This window comes from Agelaius phoeniceus, chromosome 1, assembly GCF_051311805.1.
Source record: "Agelaius phoeniceus isolate bAgePho1 chromosome 1, bAgePho1.hap1, whole genome shotgun sequence".
NCBI lineage: Eukaryota > Metazoa > Chordata > Aves > Passeriformes > Icteridae > Agelaius > Agelaius phoeniceus.
The window spans coordinates 405,734-425,168 of NC_135265.1; the positions used below are offsets into that span (position 1 = coordinate 405,734).

At 70.4% G+C, this 19,435-nt stretch overlaps 4 protein-coding genes across 7 annotated transcripts; 1 reads left to right on the forward strand and 3 right to left on the reverse strand.

Annotated features, from left to right (window-relative positions):
* Positions 1–311: 311 nt before the first annotated feature.
* On the reverse strand, positions 312–7,691 carry LOC129117637 (uncharacterized). The gene is given in 6 exon segments (XM_054628414.2): positions 312–2,792; positions 2,794–3,805; positions 4,352–4,465; positions 4,776–4,884; positions 5,656–5,820; positions 7,015–7,691. Coding segments are annotated over 5 exon segments (3,264 nt in total). The 5' UTR covers positions 5,680–5,820; positions 7,015–7,691; the 3' UTR covers positions 312–787.
* Positions 7,692–8,559: 868 nt separating this feature from the next.
* Positions 8,560–12,088, forward strand: RARRES2 (retinoic acid receptor responder 2). The gene is made up of 5 exons (XM_054628751.2): positions 8,560–9,122; positions 10,180–10,281; positions 10,928–11,032; positions 11,106–11,219; positions 11,952–12,088. Exons 1-4 carry the CDS (start codon positions 8,727–8,729, stop codon positions 11,217–11,219), a joined length of 717 nt encoding a protein of 238 aa, XP_054484726.2. The 5' UTR covers positions 8,560–8,726; the 3' UTR covers positions 11,952–12,088.
* Positions 12,089–12,279: 191 nt separating this feature from the next.
* Positions 12,280–15,048, reverse strand: LRRC61 (leucine rich repeat containing 61). Of its 2 annotated transcripts, none has more exons than XM_077181554.1 (2): positions 14,950–15,048; positions 12,280–14,265 (listed from the first exon to the last, which is right to left on the reverse strand). In XM_077181554.1, the coding sequence occupies exons 1-2, from the start codon at positions 14,995–14,997 to the stop codon at positions 13,336–13,338; spliced, it is 978 nt and encodes a 325-aa protein (XP_077037669.1). In that variant the 5' UTR covers positions 14,998–15,048; the 3' UTR covers positions 12,280–13,335. The 2 variants fall into 2 exon arrangements, with proteins under 2 accessions (XP_077037669.1, XP_054484624.2); XM_054628649.2 differs by having other exon boundaries at positions 12,280–14,205; positions 14,950–15,010.
* A 104-nt stretch (positions 15,049–15,152) lies between these two features.
* Positions 15,153–18,829, reverse strand: ZNF467 (zinc finger protein 467). Of its 3 annotated transcripts, XR_013182811.1 has the most exons (5): positions 18,757–18,829; positions 18,143–18,202; positions 17,952–18,032; positions 15,815–17,644; positions 15,154–15,658 (listed from the first exon to the last, which is right to left on the reverse strand). XR_013182811.1 is itself a non-coding variant. In XM_077180391.1 (4 exons), the coding sequence occupies exons 2-4, from the start codon at positions 18,168–18,170 to the stop codon at positions 15,978–15,980; spliced, it is 1,776 nt and encodes a 591-aa protein (XP_077036506.1). In that variant the 5' UTR covers positions 18,171–18,202; positions 18,730–18,789; the 3' UTR covers positions 15,153–15,977. The 3 variants fall into 3 exon arrangements, 2 of the variants coding, with proteins under 2 accessions (XP_077036506.1, XP_077036440.1); XM_077180391.1 differs by having other exon boundaries at positions 15,153–17,644; positions 18,730–18,789; XM_077180325.1 differs by having other exon boundaries at positions 15,154–17,644.
* Between the last annotated feature and the right edge of the window lie 606 nt (positions 18,830–19,435).

Sequence of the window (19,435 nt, forward strand, 5' to 3'; positions counted from 1 at the left end):
CGGAGGCGTCTCCGGGCCCTTCTGGAAGCAGAGCTGAGCCCTTCCAGTCCCTTTTCCTTTTCCTGGCTGTTTGCCCAGTGTGCTCCCAGCCCCCTGCATGGAGCTGCACTGGGGACCCCAGGGGTCAGCCCGCTGCAGGGCGGGCCCAGCCTCCCATCCCAGCATGTCCTTAGGGAATGCCATCCAGTCCGGAACAGGCTGGAAGGTTCTGGAAGCAGAGGGAGCCCTTGAGGGCCCCTCTTGTCCCAAGTCTGGCTCCAGTGGATGCAACTCCACTGTGCCCAGCTCTTCCTGGTCTGTGTGGCTGGAGCTGGCTCCTCCAGCCCTTTGGTGTCTTCCCAAGCCAGGAATGTGCCATGTCCCAGCCTGGCTCTGCTTTGCCCCACAGCCTCGGCTGGAGGTTCCTCCAAGTCCCAGTGCTGAATCTGGCTGGCAGTATCACCTTGGCACCGAGCCCTCAGCTCCGTCCCTTTGGCTCTGTCCCCTCAGTTCCATCCTTTTGGCTCTGTCCCCTCTGGCTCCATCTCGTTGACTCTGTCCCCTCGGCTCCGTCCCTCTGGATCTGTCCCCTCGGCTCCGTTTTTTGGCTCTGTCCCCTGGGCTCCATCTCCTCCAGGCTCGCCGTGGGTGACCCCATGAGCCGAGGGCCGGTCCTTGCTGGGGGTGTCTCACTGGGGGTTCCAGTGTGGGGAATCACAGGCGGCTGGGGCAGGGTGGGGGTCCTGGTGGGGGGGTCTCAGCGCAGGTCCCAGCGTGGGGGTCGCAGGCGGCCGGGGGGTCCCGGGGCTCACAGGCAGCCGGGGCACGGGGCCGGTTTCTCCTCGCCACACTCGCGCTCCGGCGCTCCCGGCACTCGCTTCTCGTCGAAGGCGCGGGCACAGCCGCCGGCCTTGGCCCAGAGCTGCCCGCGGGGAGGCTCGGGAGGGCGGGGGGCCAGGCAGGCGGCGCAGCAGCACGGCGGGGGCAGCCCCGGCGCCCGGGGGCTCGGGCCGCCCCCGGGGCACTTACAGGGGGGCACCGGGGCCGGGGCGGCGCCGGGGCCGGGCGGGGGCTCGTCCTGCATCAGCTGCAGGAGGATGTCGGCGGCGCCCGAGGGGCTGTCGGGGCGCGCCGGGGGCGCCCCGCGGGAGCAGGGCGGCAGCAGCAGCGCGGGGGGCTCGGGGCCCTTGGCCAGGGGGTCGCCGGCAGCGCAGGGGGGGGCCAGGCCGGCGCCGTGGGTGCGGCGGTGCCGCAGCAGGTGAGCCTTCTGGCTGAAGCCCTTGCCGCAGTCGGCGCAGCGGAACGGCCGCTCCCCGGTGTGCGTCCGCAGGTGCACGGCCAGGTTCACCTTCTGCCGGAAGCGCTTCCCGCACTCGGCACAGGCGTGGGGCCGCTCGGCGGCGCAGCCGTGGGGACACTCGGAGCACGCGTGGGGACACTCGGAGCACGCGTGGGGCTGCTCGGCGCAGCCGTGGGGCCGCTCGGCACAGGGGTGGGGCCGCTCGCAGGGGTGGGGATGCTCGGCGCAGGTGCGAGGATGCTCGGCGCAGCCGCGGGGGCACTCGGCGCAGGCGTGGGGCTGCTCGCACGCGTGGGGCCGCTTGCCGCAGGCGTGGGGCTGCTCGCAGGGGTGGGGACACTCAGCACAGGGGTGCGGCCGCTCGGCACAGGGCTGAGGCTGCGGCTGCCCACAGGTGTGGGGTCGCTCACAGGCGTGAGGATGCTCCGTACAGGCGTGAGGATGCTCCGTACAGGCGTGAGGATGCTCCGTACAGGCGTGGGGATGCTCGGCGCAGGTGCGGCGCTGCTCGGGGCAGGTGTGGAGCCGCTCGGCGCAGCCGTGGGGACGCTCGGCACAAGCGTGGGGACGCTCGGCACAAGCGTGGGGACACTTGGCGCAGGTGTGCAGCTGCTCGGCGCAGGTGTGGGGCCGCTCGCCGCCGCCATGGCCCGGCCGGAGCCCCCCGTGCTCCGCACAGGCCTCCCCGCAGAGCCCGCAGGGGAAGGGGCTCCCGGCGGGGTCCAGGGTGCCGGGGGCCGGGCCGGGGGTCCCGGTGTGCACGCGCTGGTGCACCCGCAGGGACAATTTGCTCTTGAAGCGCTTGGGGCACTCGAGGCAGGTGAAGGGCTGGCGGCCCAGGTGCGTCTTCTGGTGTGCCAGCAGGTTGGGCTTCTGGGCGAAGCGCTTCCCGCACTGGGCGCAGGCGAAGGGGCGCTCGCCCGTGTGCACCCGGTAGTGCGTCACCAGGTTGCCCTTCTGGTTGAAGCGGCGGCCGCAGACGCCGCAGGTGAAGGGCCGCTCACCTGTGTGGATGCGCTGGTGGGTGGCCAGGTTGGTTTTGAGGCTGAAGCGCTTGCCGCAGGTGTCGCAGCGGAAGGGGCCGCGCCCGCCGGCGCCGTGCCCGTGCCGCGGCGCCCGCTCGCACTGCGCCAGGCCCCGCCCGCACTCGGGGCACGGCCAGGGCCGGCCCTCGCCCGCCCGCGCCCCCGGGGGGGACCCGGGGGGCTGCTCGGCGCCCGGCTCCGCAGGGGGGGCGCCGGGGCACGGCTTGTGCCCCGCGTGGCTCTTCTGGTGGGCGACGAGGGCGAGCCAGAGCCCGAAGCTGTTGCCGCACTGATTGCAGATGAAGGGCTTTTCCGGGGAGAGCACGGCCTCGCCCGGCCCCGGCTGCGCCCCCAGGGGCCCCAGGAGGGGCGGGCCGGGGGCAAAGGGCGCGGCGGGCGCCTCGGGGGGCCGCAGCAGGGGCACCTTGGGGCAGAAGCCGTCGCCGCAGTGGGCGCAGGGGAAGGAGGGCTCGGCCGGGGGCGGGGGGGGGGAAGCCCTTCTCGGGGCACGGGAACAGCTCGGCGGCGCCCTCGGGGAGCTTGGGGGCGGGCGGGAGCGGGGCGAAGGGAGCGGGGTCCTGCGGGGCGGGCGCGGGGGGCAGCAGGGCGGGCGCGGCCCCGAAGGGCGCGGCGGGGGCCGGGCCGCGCGCGGGGCAGCGGCGCTGGCGGGGGATGTGCGTCTTCTGGTGGGCCTTGAGGGACACCTTGTCCTTGAAGCACTTGTGGCACTGGGCGCAGGGGAAGGGGCGCAGGTCGGTGTGGGTGCTCTGGTGCGTGACCAGGTTGGTTTTCTGGGTGAAGCGCTTGCCGCACTGGGCGCAGGCGAAGGGCCGCTCACCTGTGTGCACCCGGTAGTGCGTCACCAGGTTGGTTTTCTGGTTGAAGCTGCGGCCGCACAGGAAGCAGGAGAAGGGCCGCTCGCCCGTGTGGATGCGCCGGTGCGTGATCAGGTTGGGCTTCTGCCGGAAGCTCTTGCCGCACTCGGGGCACACGAAGGGCGCGTCCTCGGGGCAGCCCCGCGCCGGCGCCCGCGCCCGCGCCTTGCCCTCCTCGGGGTGGGCGCCGTGGATGCGCTGGTGCGCCAGCAGGTTGGCCTTCTGCGAGAAGCTCTTGCCGCACTGGGCGCAGGGGAAGGGCCGCTCGCCCGTGTGCACGCGCCGGTGCGTCAGCAGGTTGGGCCGCTGGCTGAAGCTCTTGCCGCAGTCCCCGCAGCGGAACGGCTTCTCCCCGGTGTGGATGCGCTCGTGCGTCACCAGGCTCTGCTTCTGCCGGAAGCCCTTCCCGCACTGGGCGCAGCGGAAGGGGCCGGGGACGCCCCCCTGGGCCCCCCAGCAGCCGGCACGGGGGGCAGGGGGGTCCCGGGGGGGCTCGGGGCCGCGCTGCCCGCCGGGGAACCAGCGGCCGGAGCTGCCGCCCGCGGCGGCCGGGAACAGCTCCAGGGAGCCGGCGCCGATCCCGGGCTTCTCCTCGGGCTCCACCTTGCTCACCCGCCCGGGCTCCACTGCACCGGAGAGATCCCGGGGTTAGCCCGGCTGCCAGAGAATTCCAGGCTGTCCCGAGTGGGGAGGACCCAGGCCCAGCCCCCCCTTCCTTGTGGGGCCCCCACTGCTGAACCATGGCGACATGGGACACCCCAAAGAGCTTCAACTCCCCAGGCCTCTCCTGGTGTGTGACACCCCAAAGGGCCCCCAAAACCCCCAGTTTGTGACACACAGGTCCAAAATTGTCTAAACTGGCTCAGAATGGCAAAAACTGGTCCAAAATGGCCAAAACTGGCTCTCAAAACTGGCCTACAATGACCACAAACTGGTCCAGTATTACCACAAATTGGCCATGAACGGCTGTGAACTGGCCCAGGATGGCGCCAAAATGGCTGAAAACTGGCCCAAAATGGCTGAAAAAGGTCTTTAAACTGGCTCAGAGCAGCCCCTAACCGGCCCCAAAATGTTCTAAACTGCCCCAGAACGCCCCTAAAGAATCCCAGCCCGCCTTTGCCCCCGAGCCCCCCAGTCCCACTGCTCCCCCAGTCCCACAGCCCCAGACTCACCAGCGCAGGGGCTGCCCAGGGCCTTGGACTCCTCCGGGCCCGTCCGCGCGGCTCCGAACGGCTCCTCCGGCGGCTTCATCCCGAACAAACCCCCCGGCTTAAAGAACCGGTACCCTGGGGGGACACGGGGCAGCGCCGTCGGGAGCCCGGCACGGCTGGGACCGGGCTGATCCCGGGAGAGCCGGGCTGATCCCGGGAGAGCCGGGCTCTGGCATGGGCCAAGGAGCTGCTCCTCGAGAAGCGGCTCCAGGTGAGCTGGGACGGAGCCATCCTGGGCTCTGGGCTTTCCCTGCAGCCTCTCCCAGCCCCGGGAATCCCCAGAACGCTTTCATCATCCCAGTTCAAAGTCCCCACAAAAATGCACAGAGTTCTGTGCGGAAAATCCCACCCCAGCCCCCACCCCAGGATGCTCTCCTCCCCTCACCTGTGCAGGGATCCGAGGGGATCTCGGCGCCCACGGCATCCAGCTGGGATCCGGCCCGCGGCGCCGGGCTCAGCCGGGAATACGGGAGCAGATCCAGGGCGTGGGCGGGCTGGGGAGGGGGCAGCGGCTCAGAGGCATTTTGGGGTCATTTGGGGATGTTTGGGGACCTTTCCCTGGGTTTGGCCACAGGCCAAGGACAGGGATCGTGCCCCTATTCCTGCATCCCAAATACGAGGTTTCTCGCTCCAGGATGGAGCCCCCATCCCTGCTCCCCAAATCAGACCCCTGCTCCCCCAAATTATATCCCCACCACCCCAAACCAGACCCCTGCTCTCCCAAATTACATCCCCACCACCCCAAACCAGACCCCTGCTCCCCCAAATCACACCCCCACCTCCCCAAACCAAATCCCCACTTCCCCAGCAGATCCCTCCTTCCCAAACGAGATCCTTGTTCCCCCACAACAGATGCCCAGCCCCGTTCCTCCAGACCAGATCCCTGACCCCTAAACCAGGTCCCTGTCCCCCCCATCCCCACTGCCCACCCCCCATACCAGCTCCTTTTCCAGCCAGGACCCGCACCGAGGGAGGAACCTGTCCCGAGGAGCCAGTCCTGCTTCTCCGGAGACACTGAACCCCCCGCGGCCCCCCGTGCCCTCCCGGGTCCCTCTCGTGTCCCCAAGCTCCCGCAGCCCGGTGGAGGCAGAGCCGGGAGGGGGGTGCGGTCCCCAATGCGCCGATTTCCCGGAAAAACTCCTGGGGGGCTCCAGGGGTCGAGGAAAAACACACGGGAAAAGCCCCGGGCCCCGGGGATCCCCCCAAAGGCCGCGGGGGGGGAGGAGCGGGGATCCCCCGGGAGTTCCCCCGAGTCCCCCGCGTACCTGGGGCGCTCCCCCCGCCGACATCGCTGCCCCTTCCCGGGCCCTGCGGCCCCTCCGGCTCCTCGGGGCTCCTTCCCCGCGGCTCCCCGGCCCTTCCCCGGCCTCTGCCCGGCCTCCTCCTGGCCTCCTTCCGCCACCGAGTCCCTCAAATGGCCGCGACGGGTCCTGCGAGAGCGGGAGAGCCGCGATGGGAGCGGGAGCGGGGATGGGGCGGGAGGGCGGCGGGGATGGGGCGGGAGGGCGGCGGAACCGGGCCGGAGGAGCGCGGCAGTCCCGGAGCGGCTCCGGCGGCCTCGGCCCCCCCGTCCTCCTCCTCCTCCTCCTCCTCCTCCCCCCGGAATTTGGGGTGCGGAAGGCGCCGAGCGGGGCCGGATCCGGCTGTGAACGGCGAGAGCCGGGAGCGCTGGGAGTTGTAGTTCGGGATGGGATGGGATGGGATGGGATGGGATGGGATGGGATGGGATAAGGGGATGGGATGGGATAATGGAACGGGATCGGATGGGATGGGAGCGAGCGGGAGCGGCAGCAGGGAATGGCCCCGGCACAGCATCGGCTTGTCCAGCCGGGAAGGGCCCCGGGAACCAGGAATAGCCCCGGGAGCCGGGAATACGGGAATAGCCCCGGGAGCCGGGAATACGGGAATAGCCCCAGGAGCCGGGAATAGCTCCGGTGCAGCAGCGCCTGGAGAACCGGCAACAGCCTCGGGAGCAGGGAATAGCCCTGGCACAGCCTCGTCCTGCCAGAAACAGCCCCGGGAGCCGGGAACAGCCCCGGGAGAGCCGGGAATAGCCCCGAGAGCCGGGAACAGCCCCGGCACAGCATCCTCCTGGCAGGAATAGCCCCGGGCGCTGGGAATAGCCCGGCACAGCCTCGCCTTGGCAGTCAGGAATAGCCCTGGGGCGCGGGAGGAGCCGTGGCGTGGAATCACCTCATCAGCCGGGAACAGCCCCGGGAGCCGGGAACAGCCCAAGGAGCCGGGAATGGCCCCGGGAGCGGCCCCGGGAGCCGGGAACAGCCCCGGGAGCGGCCTCGGGAGCCGGGAACAGCCCCAGGGCCACCGAGCCGCGCTCCCCCGGGCCCAGCGGCTCCTGCGGCAGCTCCCGGCGATCTCGGCTCTCCCCGGTGCCGGCCGCGCCTCGGGGGGTTCGCAGTGACCCCCGTGCGCCCCAGCACCGGCTCCCTCCCGCGGGACCCCCGGACCCCCGCTCCCACGCGTGTTCCCCCCCGAGACCCCGGCAGTTCCCGAGACCCCCGAGCCCCCCCAGACTCACCCCGAGCCCCCCCGACCCCCGGCCCGTGCCACCCCCCCCCTCCGGGCCACGTGACCGCGACCCCCGGGACCCTCCCCGGGAAACTCACGGGCGGCCGCTGCCCCGCCGCGCGGTGACGTCACGCGCGCGGTGACGTCAGCGCGCCGGTGACGTCGTGGTGTCAGCCATGGCCGCGTCCGGCCGCTCCCCGTTCCGGGTCGGGGGGCGGGGCCCGGCGGCAGCGCCCCCTAGCGGAGCCGCGGGACAGGGGATGGGGAGGGGCCGGAGAGACCCCGCCCCCCCAGTGGCCCCCCAGCGTCCCCCCGGTGTCCCCTCAGTGTCCCTTAGTGTTCCCCAGTACTGCCCCGGTGTCCCCAGCGTGCCCAGTGTCCCCCAGTATAGCCCCAGTGTCCCCAGTGTCCCTTAGTGTTCCTCAGTACAGCTCCAGTGTCCCTTAGTGTCCCCTAGTACAGCCCCAGTGTCCCCAGTGTCGCCACAGTGCTCTCCAGAGCTCCCCAGTGCCCTCCAGGACTCCCCAGTACAGCCCCAGTGTCCCCAGTGTCCCCCAGTACAGCCCCAGTGTCCCCAGTGTCCCCTCACTGTCCCCCAATACAGCCCCGGTGTCCCCAGTGTGCCCCAATGTCCCCAGTACACTCCTAGTGTCCCCAGTGTCCCCCATACAGTCCAAGTGCTCCCACAGTGCTCCCACAGCGCTCTCCAGAGCTCCCCAGACCTCCCAGTGTCCCCCAGTACAGCCCCAGTGCCTCCCAGTAACCCCACAGTGCCCCCAGTGCACCCCCGTGCCAGCTGCACCCCCTGGTTCTCCCTGGTGTCCCCCACACCTCCGGATGTCACCCCCCTGGCCTTCAGCACCTCACTCCCCCCCAGTCCTGCTACCGGGAGGGGATACCCGGACAAGGACAGCCGGGAGGAGCGGGAGGTTGTTCCCAGCGTCTGGAGCACATTCCCGGGGGACAGGACCCCATTCCCGGAGGACAGGATCCCGTTTCCAGGGCCAGGACCCCATTCCCGGGGGCAGGACCCCATTCCCTGGGGGCAGGATCTTGTTTCCGGGGCCAGGACCCCGTTCCCGGAGGGCAGAGCTCATTCGCGGCTGCTCCGGGGGCTGGAGCCATTCCCGGGGACCAGAGCCCATGGCCGGTACCAGGAGTCTGTTCCTGGCGGCAGGGTGTCCTTCCCGGTGGGACATGACAACATTGCCGGGGGGCAGGAGCCCATTCCCGGGGGCCAGGAACCCATTCCCGGGGCGGGAGCCATTCCCGGGGGCAGGAGCCCGTTCTCGGGGGTAAGGATGCCACTCCCGGTGGGACACGACAACACTGGCGGTGGGACAGGGACATGAAGCCATCCCTGCGGGACTGGAGGTTGTTCCCAGGAGCAGGAGCCCATTCCCGGAGGCTGGAGTTTGCTCCCAGGGGACTGCAGCCCATTCCCGGGAGGCAGGAGCCATTCCCGGGGGGCAGGAGCCGTTCCTGGGGCTGCAGGGTGTTCCCAGCGGACTGCAGCCCATTCCCGGAGTCAGGAGCCGTTCCCAGAGGACTGCAGCCCATTCCCGGGGGGCAGGAGCTGTTCCCGGGGGGCAGGAGCCGTTCCCAGAGGACTGCAGCCCATTCCCGGGGGGCAGGAGCCGTTCCCGGGAGGCAGGAGCCGTTCTGGGGCTGCAGGGCGCTGCCAGGGCAGGATGGCATTCCCAGGTCATGACGCCATTCCCGGGGTCTGTCCACCGATCCCATCCCATCCCACCCCATTATCCCATCCCATCCCACCCCATTATCCCATCCCATCCCACCCCATTATCACATGCCACCCCACCCCATTATCCCACCCCATTATCCCACCCCACTATCCCATCCCATCCCGGCCCCTCCTCCCGCGCCCCGCGGCGGGGGTGGGGGGGGGGGTGACCCGCGGGGCCGTCCCGGGGGCGGATTTGGGGGCAGATCCCAGGAAATCGGCTCATGCCGGCCCGACGCCAGCGGCCCGCGGATCCGTGAGGCAGCTGCGGGCGGGATGGGGCTGCCGGTGTGGCGCTGGCTGCCGCTGGCCCTGGCGGCGGCCCTGGCGGCGGCGGCGGTGGCCGCGGGGCAGTCCCCGCTGCAGCGGCGCGTGGTGCGCGATGTGCTCGAGTATTTCCACGGGCGCAGCAACGTGCACTTCCTCTTCAAGGAGCGGGAGCTGGACGGGCTCATCGAGCGGGTCAGCAGCGGCGTTCCGCACCGGGAGCCGCCACCCGGCAGCCGGGATGGCCACGGGAACGGGGAGGGGGCGCGGGGGTCCCGGGGGGAACGGGGAGGGGACGGAGTGGCCGGGAGAGAGCAGCGGTGGAGGGGTCATCGAGGGGGTGGGCAGGGATTGGGAATGGGATCGAGGATTATTGGGGGCTCAGGGTGGCCACGAGGACAGGGAGGGGGTCAGGGTGGGGGGTCCTGGAGGGGGCACGGGTGAACGGGGTCATCGGGCATGGGGGCAACAGGATTTGGGGTTCAGGGTCCGGGATGACCATGGGAATGGGGAGGGTGTTGGGGTGTCCCAGGGGGAACAGAGAGGGTAGGGGTGGGGATTGGGGTGTCCTGGAGGGACAGAGAGGGTTGGGGAGGGGATTGGGGTGTCCTGGAGGGAATGGCAGATGGATGGGATCATCAAGCAGGTGAGTTTGGGATTTGGGATTGGGGTTCAGGACTGGGATCCGGGATGGGCACAGGAATGGGGAGGGGGTCGGGTGTCCCACAGGGAATGGGCAAAGTGCCGGGGTGCCCTGGGGTGCCCAGGACCGGCCCTGCTGGCCAGACTGAGCTCGGTTATTCATTAACAGATCCAAGCTGATCCCGGTGCCCCCGGAGCCGGGGCCATCCCGGGGTGCCCCTGCACACTGTCCCATCTCTGGGAAGGGCCAGGACTCCAGGGACCCCCACTTTGGGGCACGTGCCAGCCTTGGGGCCACCCTGGGGTCATTCCTGGGATGGGTGTACCTGAGGGTTTCCAGCATTCAGGATCGTCCCAGGGTTCAGGGTCCCGCCTGGGATTTGGGGTTCCTGTGGGAGCTTTAGGGTCCTCTCAGGGGTTGGTGTTTGGGGGGTTCAGGGTCTCCCCCAGCATTTGGGGTCACTCCTGGGGTTCGGGGTCTCACTGGGGGCTGTATTCCCTGGGAGTCTGTGGGGTCTGGGAATCACTCCAGAGGTCCGGATGCCACTGGGGGGGGTCCAGGCCCTGCCATGCCACGCCCTACCACGCCCTGCCACCCCCGTTCCCCCAGGAGGACCCTTCGGGGACCTTTGTGCAGCTCCGCCTGGGCCTGGCACAGACCACGTGTCGGAAGCGAGCGCCACAGCGGCACTGCCGGGTGCTGGAGAGCCGGGTGAGGCACCTGGGGACTGTCCTGGGCTGTCCCTCCTCCCTGGGGCACGTGGGGTGTCCCTCCTCCCCTGAGGCACATGGGGTGTCCCTTTTCCCTTGGGGCACGTGGGCTGTCCCTCCTCCCTGGGGCACATGGGCTGTCCCTCCTCCCCAGGGCCACATCCCAGAGTGTTCCCATCTCCCTTGGGCACATCCTGGAGTGGTGTCCCCTCCTCCAGGACACTTTCCAAGCTGTCCCTCTCCTTTGGGCCACGTCCCCACTCCTTTGGGGCATATCCTGGGGTATTCCCTATCCCTTGTGGCACATCCCCCCATAGGGCCCCATGCCTGGGTGTCCCCCTCCCTTGGGGCCCATGCCTGGGTGTCCCCCATCCCTTGGGGCCCATCCCTGGGTGTCCCCCATCCCTTGGGACCCATCCCTGGGTGTCCCCCCACCCTTGTGGCCCATTCCTGGGTGTCCCCCATCCCTTGGGGCCATCCCAGGGGTCCCCCATCCCTTGGGGCCATCCCAGGGGTCCCCCAGCCCCTCAGCCTCCTGCAGACCCGCTGTCCCCCCCCCCTGCTGCTGTGGGTGGGACAGAGGGGACAGTGGTCGGTGCCAGAGGGTCCCCAGGGCTCCCAGGGGTGACATGCCACCATGTCCCCAGCGGAAGCCGATCTGCCTGGCCTGCTACAAGTTCGACACCGGCGACGTCCCCAAGGTGCTGGACAAGTACCACAACTGCGGCCCCAGCCACCACCTGGCGGCCAAGGTGAGGTGTCCCCAGTGCCCCCCGGTGTCCCCCGCCGTGTCCCCAGCCGGTGCCAGCCCCTGTGTGCCCGCAGGAGATCCGGCAGAGAGACGAGGCCGAGTGCCGGGCGGTGGAGGAGGCGGGCAGAGGGGGGGACACGCCGTACCTGCCCGGGATGTTCGCCTTCTCCCGGGGGCTGCCAGCCTAGGTGGGTACAGGGACAGGGGACAGGGGGCAAAGGGACCCCGTCACAGCCCCTCTCTGTCCCCTGGGCATAGGTGGGTATGGGGACAGGGGACAGGGGGCAAAGGGACCCTGTCACAGCCTCTCTGTCCCCTGGGCATAGGTGGGTACAGGGGGCAGGGGGCACAGGGACCCCGTCACAGCCCCTCTGTGTCACCTGGGCATAGGTGGGTACGGGGGGACAGGGGACGCAGGGACCCCGTCACAGCCCCTCTGTGTCCCCTGGGCATAGGTGGGTACGGGGGGACAGGGGACACAGGGACCCCATCACAGCCCCCTCTGTGTCCCCTGGGCCTAGGTGGGTATAGGGACAGGGGGCACTGGGACCCCATCACAGCCTCTCTGTGTCCCCTGGGCCTAGGTGGGTACAGGGACAGGGGGCACAGGGACCCCGTCACAGCCTCTCTGTGTCCCCTGGGCCTAGGTGGGTACAGGGCACCCTGGGACAGGGGGCACAGGGACCCCACCACAGCTTCTCCGTGTCCCCTGGGCATAGGTGGGTATGGGGGACAGGGGACACAGGGACCCCACCACAGCCCCCTCTGTGTCCCCTGGGCCTGGGTGGGTACGGGGGGACAGGGGGCACAGGGACCCCGTCACAGCCCCTCCGTGTCCCCTGGGCATAGGTGGATACGGGACACCCAGGGACAGGGGACACAGGGACCCCATCACAGCCCCCTCTGTGTCCCCTTTCCAGGCACCACGGCACCGGTGGACGCTGCCATGGCCTGCCCTGCTTGTCACCCCCCAGCCCCCTGTGACCAAGGAGGGTCCTGGACGTGTCCCCCCCTCCTGCCTGTCCCCTGTCCCCAATAAACCCAGTGCTGGCTCCGCTCTCACGGCTCTTATTCCCACCTGGCACCGCCCGTGTCACCCCCCGTTGTCCCCAGGGGTGAGATGGGGACACTGTGGGTGGGCAGTGGGCTCCATGTCACCACTACCTGTGTCACCTCTTGTCCCCAGGGCTGAAAGACACGGACACGATGGGTGAGAGACCCCTGAGGCAGCAGGACAGAAGGACACTGGAGGGTGGGACATGTTTAATGCACAGTGCCACCACGTCCCGTCCCCGAGATGTTCCCCAGCTGAGGCTGGGCTCCCCACGGCTGCTCTGCTGCTCCCTGGGGACCCTCTGCTGGGCTGGGGTGGCTCTGGGGGTGCCCCAGCTCCAGTGTGGGGGTCCCACAGCTCACAGGAGGAAGGAGACAGGCTTGTGGTGGCTCTGGGGGTCTCAGGGTGACAGTGTGGGCTCTGGGGGCTTTCCTGGATCCATTTCTGGGCTCCCACGGATAAGGAAATGAACTTGGGCAGGGCTGAGGGGCTCCTAGACCTGGTTTTGGGGTCTCACACTTTGGAAGATGAGGGAGCTAGACTTGTGATGGCTCTGGGGGTATCCCAGCCCTGGCTTTGGGGTCCCACAGCTCAGGCTGTTGTGGCTCTGGGGGTTCTCCTTGCCCCATTTTGGGGTCCTATGGCTCAGATGATGGTGGCTATGGGCTGTGGTGACTTTGGGCGTTCTCCTAGCCCCGTTTTTGTGGTCCAGTGGCTCAGATGATGGTGGCTCTGGGGGTTCTCATGGCCCCATTTTCAGGGTCCTGTGGCACAGATGATGGTGGCTCTGGGCTGTGGTGCTCTGGGGGTTCTCCATTCCCATCTTTGGGGGTTCTCCTGGCCCAATTTTTGGGGTCCTGTGGCTCATATGATGGTGGCTCTGGGCTGTGGTGGCTCTGGGGGCTCTCCATTCCCATCTTTGGGGGCTCTCCATTCCCATCTTTGGGTGTTCTCCATTCCCATCTTTGGGGGTTCTCCATTCCCATCTTTGGGGGCTCTCCATTCCCATCTTTGGAGGTTCTCCATTCCCATCTTTGGAGGTTCTCCATTCCCATCTTTGGGGGCTCTCCATTCCCATCTTTGGGTGTTGTCCGTTCCCATCTTTGGGCGTTCTCCATTCCCATCTTTGGGCGTTCTCCATTCCCCTCTTTGGAGGTTCTCCATTCCCATCTTTGGGGGTTCTCCATTGCCACCTTTGGGGTCCCACAGCTCAGCCAACGCCATCTCCAGCCCACGTGTCCCCGCGGCGCTCAGAACCCGAAGTCCCCATGCTGCCGGCGGCCGAGCGCGCGCTGTGCCTGCGCGATGGAGTCGTCGGCGCGGCGGCCGAGCTCGCGGCACTCGCGCAGGGCCTGGCCCAGCTGCCGCGTGGCCTCCTCCAGCACGGGGCTGCGCCGCGCCGGCCGCGCCTCCCAGAAGCCGGCGCGCACCCAGGGCTGCGGGGGCTCCGCGGGCGCGGCCGCGGGCGCGTCCTCCCCGTCCAGGGCCGCGTCCAGCTCGCGGCACAGGCGGAACAGCTCGCTGCCGCGGCCCGCCACGCGCTGCCCGTCGATGGCCTTGAGGCCGGGCAGCATGGCGGCCAGCGCGGCGCGGTAGGCCGGGGCGGCGCACAGCGGGTTGGCCAGGCCGCCGCGCGGGTCCCGCAGGCGCAGGCTCTCCAGGTGCCGCAGGCCCTGCAGGCAGCGCAGCTGGCGCAGGCTGCGCAGGCGGTTGCCGGCCAGGTTGAGCTGGCGCAGGCTGCGGCAGCCCCGCAGCGGCTCCACGCTGGCCACGCGGTTGGCGGCCAGGTTGAGCACGGCCAGGGCGCGCAGCGCGGCCAGCGGCGCCAGCCCCGCGATGGCGTTGCCCGACAGGTCCAGCCACTCCAGGTTGGAGCAGTCGGCCAGGCAGCCCAGGTGGGCGATGCCGCGGCCGCGCAGCCGCAGCAGCAGGATGGACTCCAGGGAGAACTCGCCCGTCGTGGCCTTGAGCAGCGCCGGCGTCACCCGCACCCCAGAGCCTTCGTCCTCCTCCTCCTCCTCCTCCTCCTCCTCCGATGCCTCCTCCTCCTCTGATGGCTCCGACACCTCCGGCTCCTCTGACGCCTCCTCCCCGCGCCCCTCCATCCCTGCGGGGAGGTCCTGGGGGAACAGCGGGGCTGGGGTGGCACCGGTGATCCCCCGGGATGGCCTTGGGGTGCCCTGGGGTGTGGGGACACATGTGGTGTGCGAGGGGGGCACAGGGACACACATGGGGCACGTCTGGGGGTGTCACCTTCTCCTCCCCGCACCCCTCCATCCCCATAGTGGGGTCCTGAGCAGGGAAAGGGGCTGAGGATGGCACTGGGGAATGGCTCTGGATGGACACGCTGCTGTGTCCTGGGGTGTGGGGACACTTGTGGGAATCTGTGCAGGAATTGGGGTGCAGAGACATATGTGGGAAACATCTGGGGGTGTCTTGTGGGTGTGGGGACACATGTAGGACCCAAAGGCCACTGGTGTGGTCAGGAGACACACGGGGGTCATATCTGAGGTGAACCTGGGGCACAGGGACAGCTCCAGAGCCCATGGGGAGCCCCCACACCCCAAGCGGCCCTCACCCCAACACCCCTCAGACCCACCGTGTTCCATCCCCCGGTGCCCCCAGGCCTCCCCATTCCCCCGTCGGTGCCCCCGTTACCCCCCCAGCGCTCCCGCACCCAGCCCCCGACCTCACCGACCCCCCCGTTCCCTCCCCCACTGCTCCCAGACCCTTTTGTGGTTCCCCCGTGACCCCCCCCGAGCCCCTCCATTCCACCCGCCCCTCTCCGCCCTCCCGGTGCCCCCCAGGTCCCCCCAGATTCCCCAAATTCCCGCTCCCCCCCCGTCCTCCCCCCCCGCTCTCACCGCACGGCGGCTCCCAGCGGCCCCCGAGGCCCCGCCCCCCGTTGCCATGGGGACTAAACCCCGCCCCCGTTGCCATAGGGGCGAGGTCCCGCCCACCGCGAGGCCACACCGCCTGTATCCCCCCTTGATTGACCACACCCCCTTCCTCCAGGCCCCGCCCCCCGCTGCCCCCGGCCCGTGCGCAGGGCCCGCGATCCCGCAGAATTCCATAAAAACGCTTTATTGGCACTGCGGGACACCCCCGCTGCCCCCTGCCCGCAATGGGGACACCCCTCCCGCAGAACTCCATACAAACGGCTTTACTGGTACTGCGGGACATCCCCGCTGCCCCCTGCCCGCAATGGGGACACCCCTCCCGACCCCGCCCTGGGGTCCCCCCGGGTCCCTCTCACCGGGGGCTTTCCAGCGCCACCGGCCACCACACTCCAGGGCTGCTCCTGCGCCGCTGCTGGTGGCGGAACGGGCCGGGATCCTGTGGGATCCTATGGGATGCTGTGAGATCCCCCTGCCGGGGCCCCTGGCACATCCCGGTGCTCAGGATGTGGCACCGGCGCATTCGGGCACCTTCAGGGCTGAGGGGTCACCACCGGCACTGCTGTGGGCACCGGCACAGCCCGGCACAGCCCGGCGCAGGGTGCCAAGGATGCAGCAGTGGCAGCCACTGGAGAACCCGGCACACCCCAGTGCTCAGGATGTGCCACTGGAGAACCTGGCACACCCCAGTGCTCAGGATGTGCCACTGGAGAACCCGGCACACCCCAGTGCTCAGGATGTGCCACTGGGGAACCTGGCACACCCCAGTGCTCAGGATGTGCCACTGGGGAACCTGGCACACCCCAGTGTTCAGGATGTGCCACTGGGGAACCTGGCACACCCCAGTGCTCAGGATGTGCCACTGGCAGCCATTGGGTCCCCTGGCACATCCACAGCAGCCATCAGGGACCATGGCACCTCCCAGCACCTCCTGACACGGCCGTGCCAGGGATTCACCATTGGCAACCACCAGAGCCCCTGGCACCTCCAGGCGTTCAGGGGCAGAGGGTGGGGGGCTCTGGCCAGCCCAGCTGGGACCCAGTGACACCGGTGCCAGTGGCAGCGGTGGCTGTGGCCATCCCTGCCCCAGCGGTGCCCGTGCCCGTCCCTGTGCCCGTGCCGGTGCCGTGGGTGCGCTCGTGGCGCTCCAGGTGCGTTTTGCGGGTGAAGCCGCGGCCGCAGCGGGCGCAGTGGTGGGGCCGCAGCCCCGTGTGCACGGCCTGGTGCCGGCCCAGGTTGGTCTTGGAGCTGAAGCGGCGGCCGCAGCGGGCGCAGGCGTGGGGCCGCGTGCCCGAGTGCACCAGCAGGTGCCGCGCCAGGTGCGCCTTGCGCCCGAAGCCGCGCCCGCACTGGGGGCACGTGAAGGGGCGCTGGGCAGGGGGCACCTGCGGGGGGTCCTGGGCACAGCCCTGGCCGCTTTTGGCACCGGGCACCTGCAGCTGGGGCTGGTGGTCCTGGGCACCGGGCACCTGTGGCCGGAGCTGGTGGTCCTGGGCACCGGGCACCTGTGGCTGGGGCTGCAGGAGGGGCGGGGTGTCCTGGGCGCAGCCGTGGCTGCCGTTGGCACCGGGCACCTGTGACAAGAGCTGAGGGTCCTGCACGAAGGGGGGCTCGGCCGTGGGCACCTGTGGGGGGTGCTGGGGGTCCTGGGCTGCGGGCTCCTGTGGGGGCTGCAGGGGGTGCTGGGGGTCCTGGGCACAGCCGAGGGCTTGGCTCTCCAGGTGCTGCCACAGCTGCGACGACAAGTTCTGCTTCCAGGGGATGCCCGTCCCACACTGGGGGCAAATGAGCAGATTCTCCTCGGCAGGGCCGTCCCTGTCCCCGTCCCGGTGCTCATCCAGGTGTCCATTCCCAGCTCCCAGCACCGCTCCCGTGTGCAGCCCCAGGTGCAGCGCCGGGCTCTGCTTCCAGGTGAGGCTCATCTCGCACCCCGGGCAGGGCAGCGGCTTCTCCTCGGCAGGGCCGTGCCCATCTCCGTGCCCGTCGGGGTGCCCGTGCCCCGGGGCAGGGTCCCCGTGCAGGCGCAGGTGGCGCAGGAGGTGCTGGCGGTGGGCGAAGCGGCGGGCGCAGCGCGGGCAGGGGTGCGGCCGCTCTCCGGTGTGCGTGCGCAGGTGCCGGTCCAGGTGCGTTTTCTTGCGGAAGCGGCGGGCGCAGCGCGGGCAGGGGTAGGGCCGCTCGCCCGTGTGCGTGCGCAGGTGCGAGCGCAGGTGGATGCGCTGGCGGAAGCGGCGGCCGCAGTGCGGGCACGGGAAGGGCCGCTCGCCCGTGTGCACCCGCAGGTGCCGCGTCAGGTGCGCCTTCTTGCCGAAAGCCTTCCCGCACTGCGGGCAGCAGAAGGGCCGCGGGCCGGGCTGCGAGCGGCGCCCGCACCCACCGGGGCTCAATCCCACGCCCGTGCCGGTGCCCACCCCGAAGCCGATCCCGATGCCGTCCAGGCGCGGCCCCGGCCCCCAGGCCGGCAGCACCCCGTACCCCAGCTCCTCCGGGCACGGCTCCTCCGCCTTGCAGGCACCGGCGATCCCCGGGGACCCGGCGGGCTCGGCAGCGAAGGCGCCGGGAAGGGGCGGCGGCGTCAGCGGGGCCCCGGTTCCGGCTGCGGCCGCCCAGGCCTCGGCCTCATCCTCCTCCTCCTCCACCTTCACCTTCCGCACCAGCCACTGCCCTGCAGGGACACGGGAGGGGACGTGCCAACGCCAGGGTGTCCCGGTACAGCCACCGGGACACGGGAGCTGTCACCCAAGGACGTGGAGCTGCCACTGGCACCGGGCACGGTGACCATCAAGGCCAACGGCACCGGGGACGTGGTGACAGTCACTTCAAGGACCTGGCACAGTCCCTGGCCCTGGGGACATGGTGACCATCCCCCAAGGACCCAGCACTGCCACCAGGCCCAGGACAGGGTGACAGTGACCCTGTGGCCCCAGCGCTCCCGGGACAGGCCTGGCACTGCCGCTGTGACCGTCCCTCACCTGAGTCGTGCAGCTCTGGCTCCCCTGGATCATCCCTGTCATCCTCGGGGGTCACCTCCACCTTGGGGACCACCAGCCATTCTGGGGGGACAAAGAGGCACAGACAGGTCCCTCCCCGGCTCAGGGGGGCCCCGAGTACCCCGGGACCCCGCGGGCCCCCCCGAGACCCCCCAGAATCCCCCAGTGCCCACCTGAGCCGGTGCATCCCGGTGCTTCCATCTCCTCCCGCTCCGTCCTGGCCACGGCGGGACCTGCGGGGTGGGGCACGGGGTGAGCCCCCCCAGACCCGAGCTCGGGACCCCCTGCCCACCGGGGGGTTCGGGATCCCCGCGACCCCCGGGCGCGGTGGGGGCGGACCCTCTCCTGCCTGCTGGGTCCGGGGGGGTCTGCAAGGGTTCGGGGGCAATCCGGGGGGGTTCAGGGGGGTCAGGCAGGGCTCGCAGGGATCCGGGGGAGTCTCGTGGGATTCCCTGGGGCTCTGGGGTGTTCCGCGGGGTTCCCGTGGAGTGGCGTCCCCGTCCTGGTCCCCCAGGAGCTCACGGCCACCCCACCGCCAATCTCCGTCCGCCCTGGGCCCCCCGGTACCCCCTCCCAAGCCCTTTCCGCACCCCCAGCCCCCTCAGTCCCCCTTGGTCGCCCCCCAAGCCGTTTTTGTTCCCCGCTGTCCCCTCCGTGCCCCCTTCCCGTCCCCGCCCTCCCATCCTGCCCCTCCCCGCCGCTCCGCCCGCCCTTCCTGCCCCTCCCGAGCCCGGTCCCGGTGGCGATCCCGGTGGCGAACCCGCTCCGGTCCCGGTCCCGCCCGTACCCGCGGCCTCGGGGCTGCCCCGGCCCCGCCGCCGCCGCCGCCGCCGCCGCCGCGCCCCGCCCCCCGCGGTGGCCGCCGGTCCCCCCGCCCCGCCGGGACCGCCCCCCCCGTGTCCGCACCCCCGGGCTCCCCCCCAGTGTGTCCCCGTGTGTCCCCGTGTCCTCCCCCCTGCGCTGTACCGCGTGTCCCCCGGGGAGGGGACACGGACAGGGACACCCCTGGGTCGGGGACAGCATGGGGGGGCATGGGGACACGGACAGGGACACAGCGGGGACATGGACAGGGACACGGGACAGGGACACGAGGGGGACACGGGGGGGACACGGACAGGGACACGAGGGGGATACGGGAACATACATAGGGGGGACACGGACAGGGACACGGGGGGGACACGGACAGGGACACGGCTGGGTCGGGGACAGCATGGGGGGAGCATGGGGACATGGGCAGGGACACAGCGGGGACATGGGACAGGGACACGGGGGGGACACGGGAAGGGACAGGAGGACACCGGGGGACTTCGGGACACTCAGGGAGGCATGGGGAGAACAATGGGCAAGGACACGGGATAGAAAAGGGGACATGGAGGGCACGGGGGGGGACACACGGAGGGCATGGGGGGGACACGGGGGGGACACAGAGGACACTGTGGGGGGGGACATTGGAGAACACAGGACCG

Coding starts and splice junctions, on each gene's coding strand:
- RARRES2 (XM_054628751.2), top strand. CDS start 8,727: ATGCCACCCCACCCCATTATCCCACCCCATTATCCCACCCCACTATCC. Junction 9,123..10,179: donor TGGACGGGCTCATCGAGCGG/GTCAGCAGCGGC, acceptor CCGTTCCCCCAG/GAGGACCCTTCGGGGACCTT. Junction 11,033..11,105: donor GCCACCACCTGGCGGCCAAG/GTGAGGTGTCCC, acceptor GTGTGCCCGCAG/GAGATCCGGCAGAGAGACGA.
- LRRC61 (XM_077181554.1), bottom strand. CDS start 14,997: ATGGCAACGGGGGGCGGGGCCTCGGGGGCCGCTGGGAGCCGCCGTGCG. Junction 14,266..14,949: donor CCGCTGGGAGCCGCCGTGCG/GTGAGAGCGGGG, acceptor CCCACACCCCAG/GGCACCCCAAGGCCATCCCG.
- ZNF467 (XM_077180391.1), bottom strand. CDS start 18,170: ATGGAAGCACCGGGATGCACCGGCTCAG. Junction 18,033..18,142: donor ACCGGGATGCACCGGCTCAG/GTGGGCACTGGG, acceptor TTGTCCCCCCAG/AATGGCTGGTGGTCCCCAAG. Junction 17,645..17,951: donor GCCAGAGCTGCACGACTCAG/GTGAGGGACGGT, acceptor GTGTCCCTGCAG/GGCAGTGGCTGGTGCGGAAG.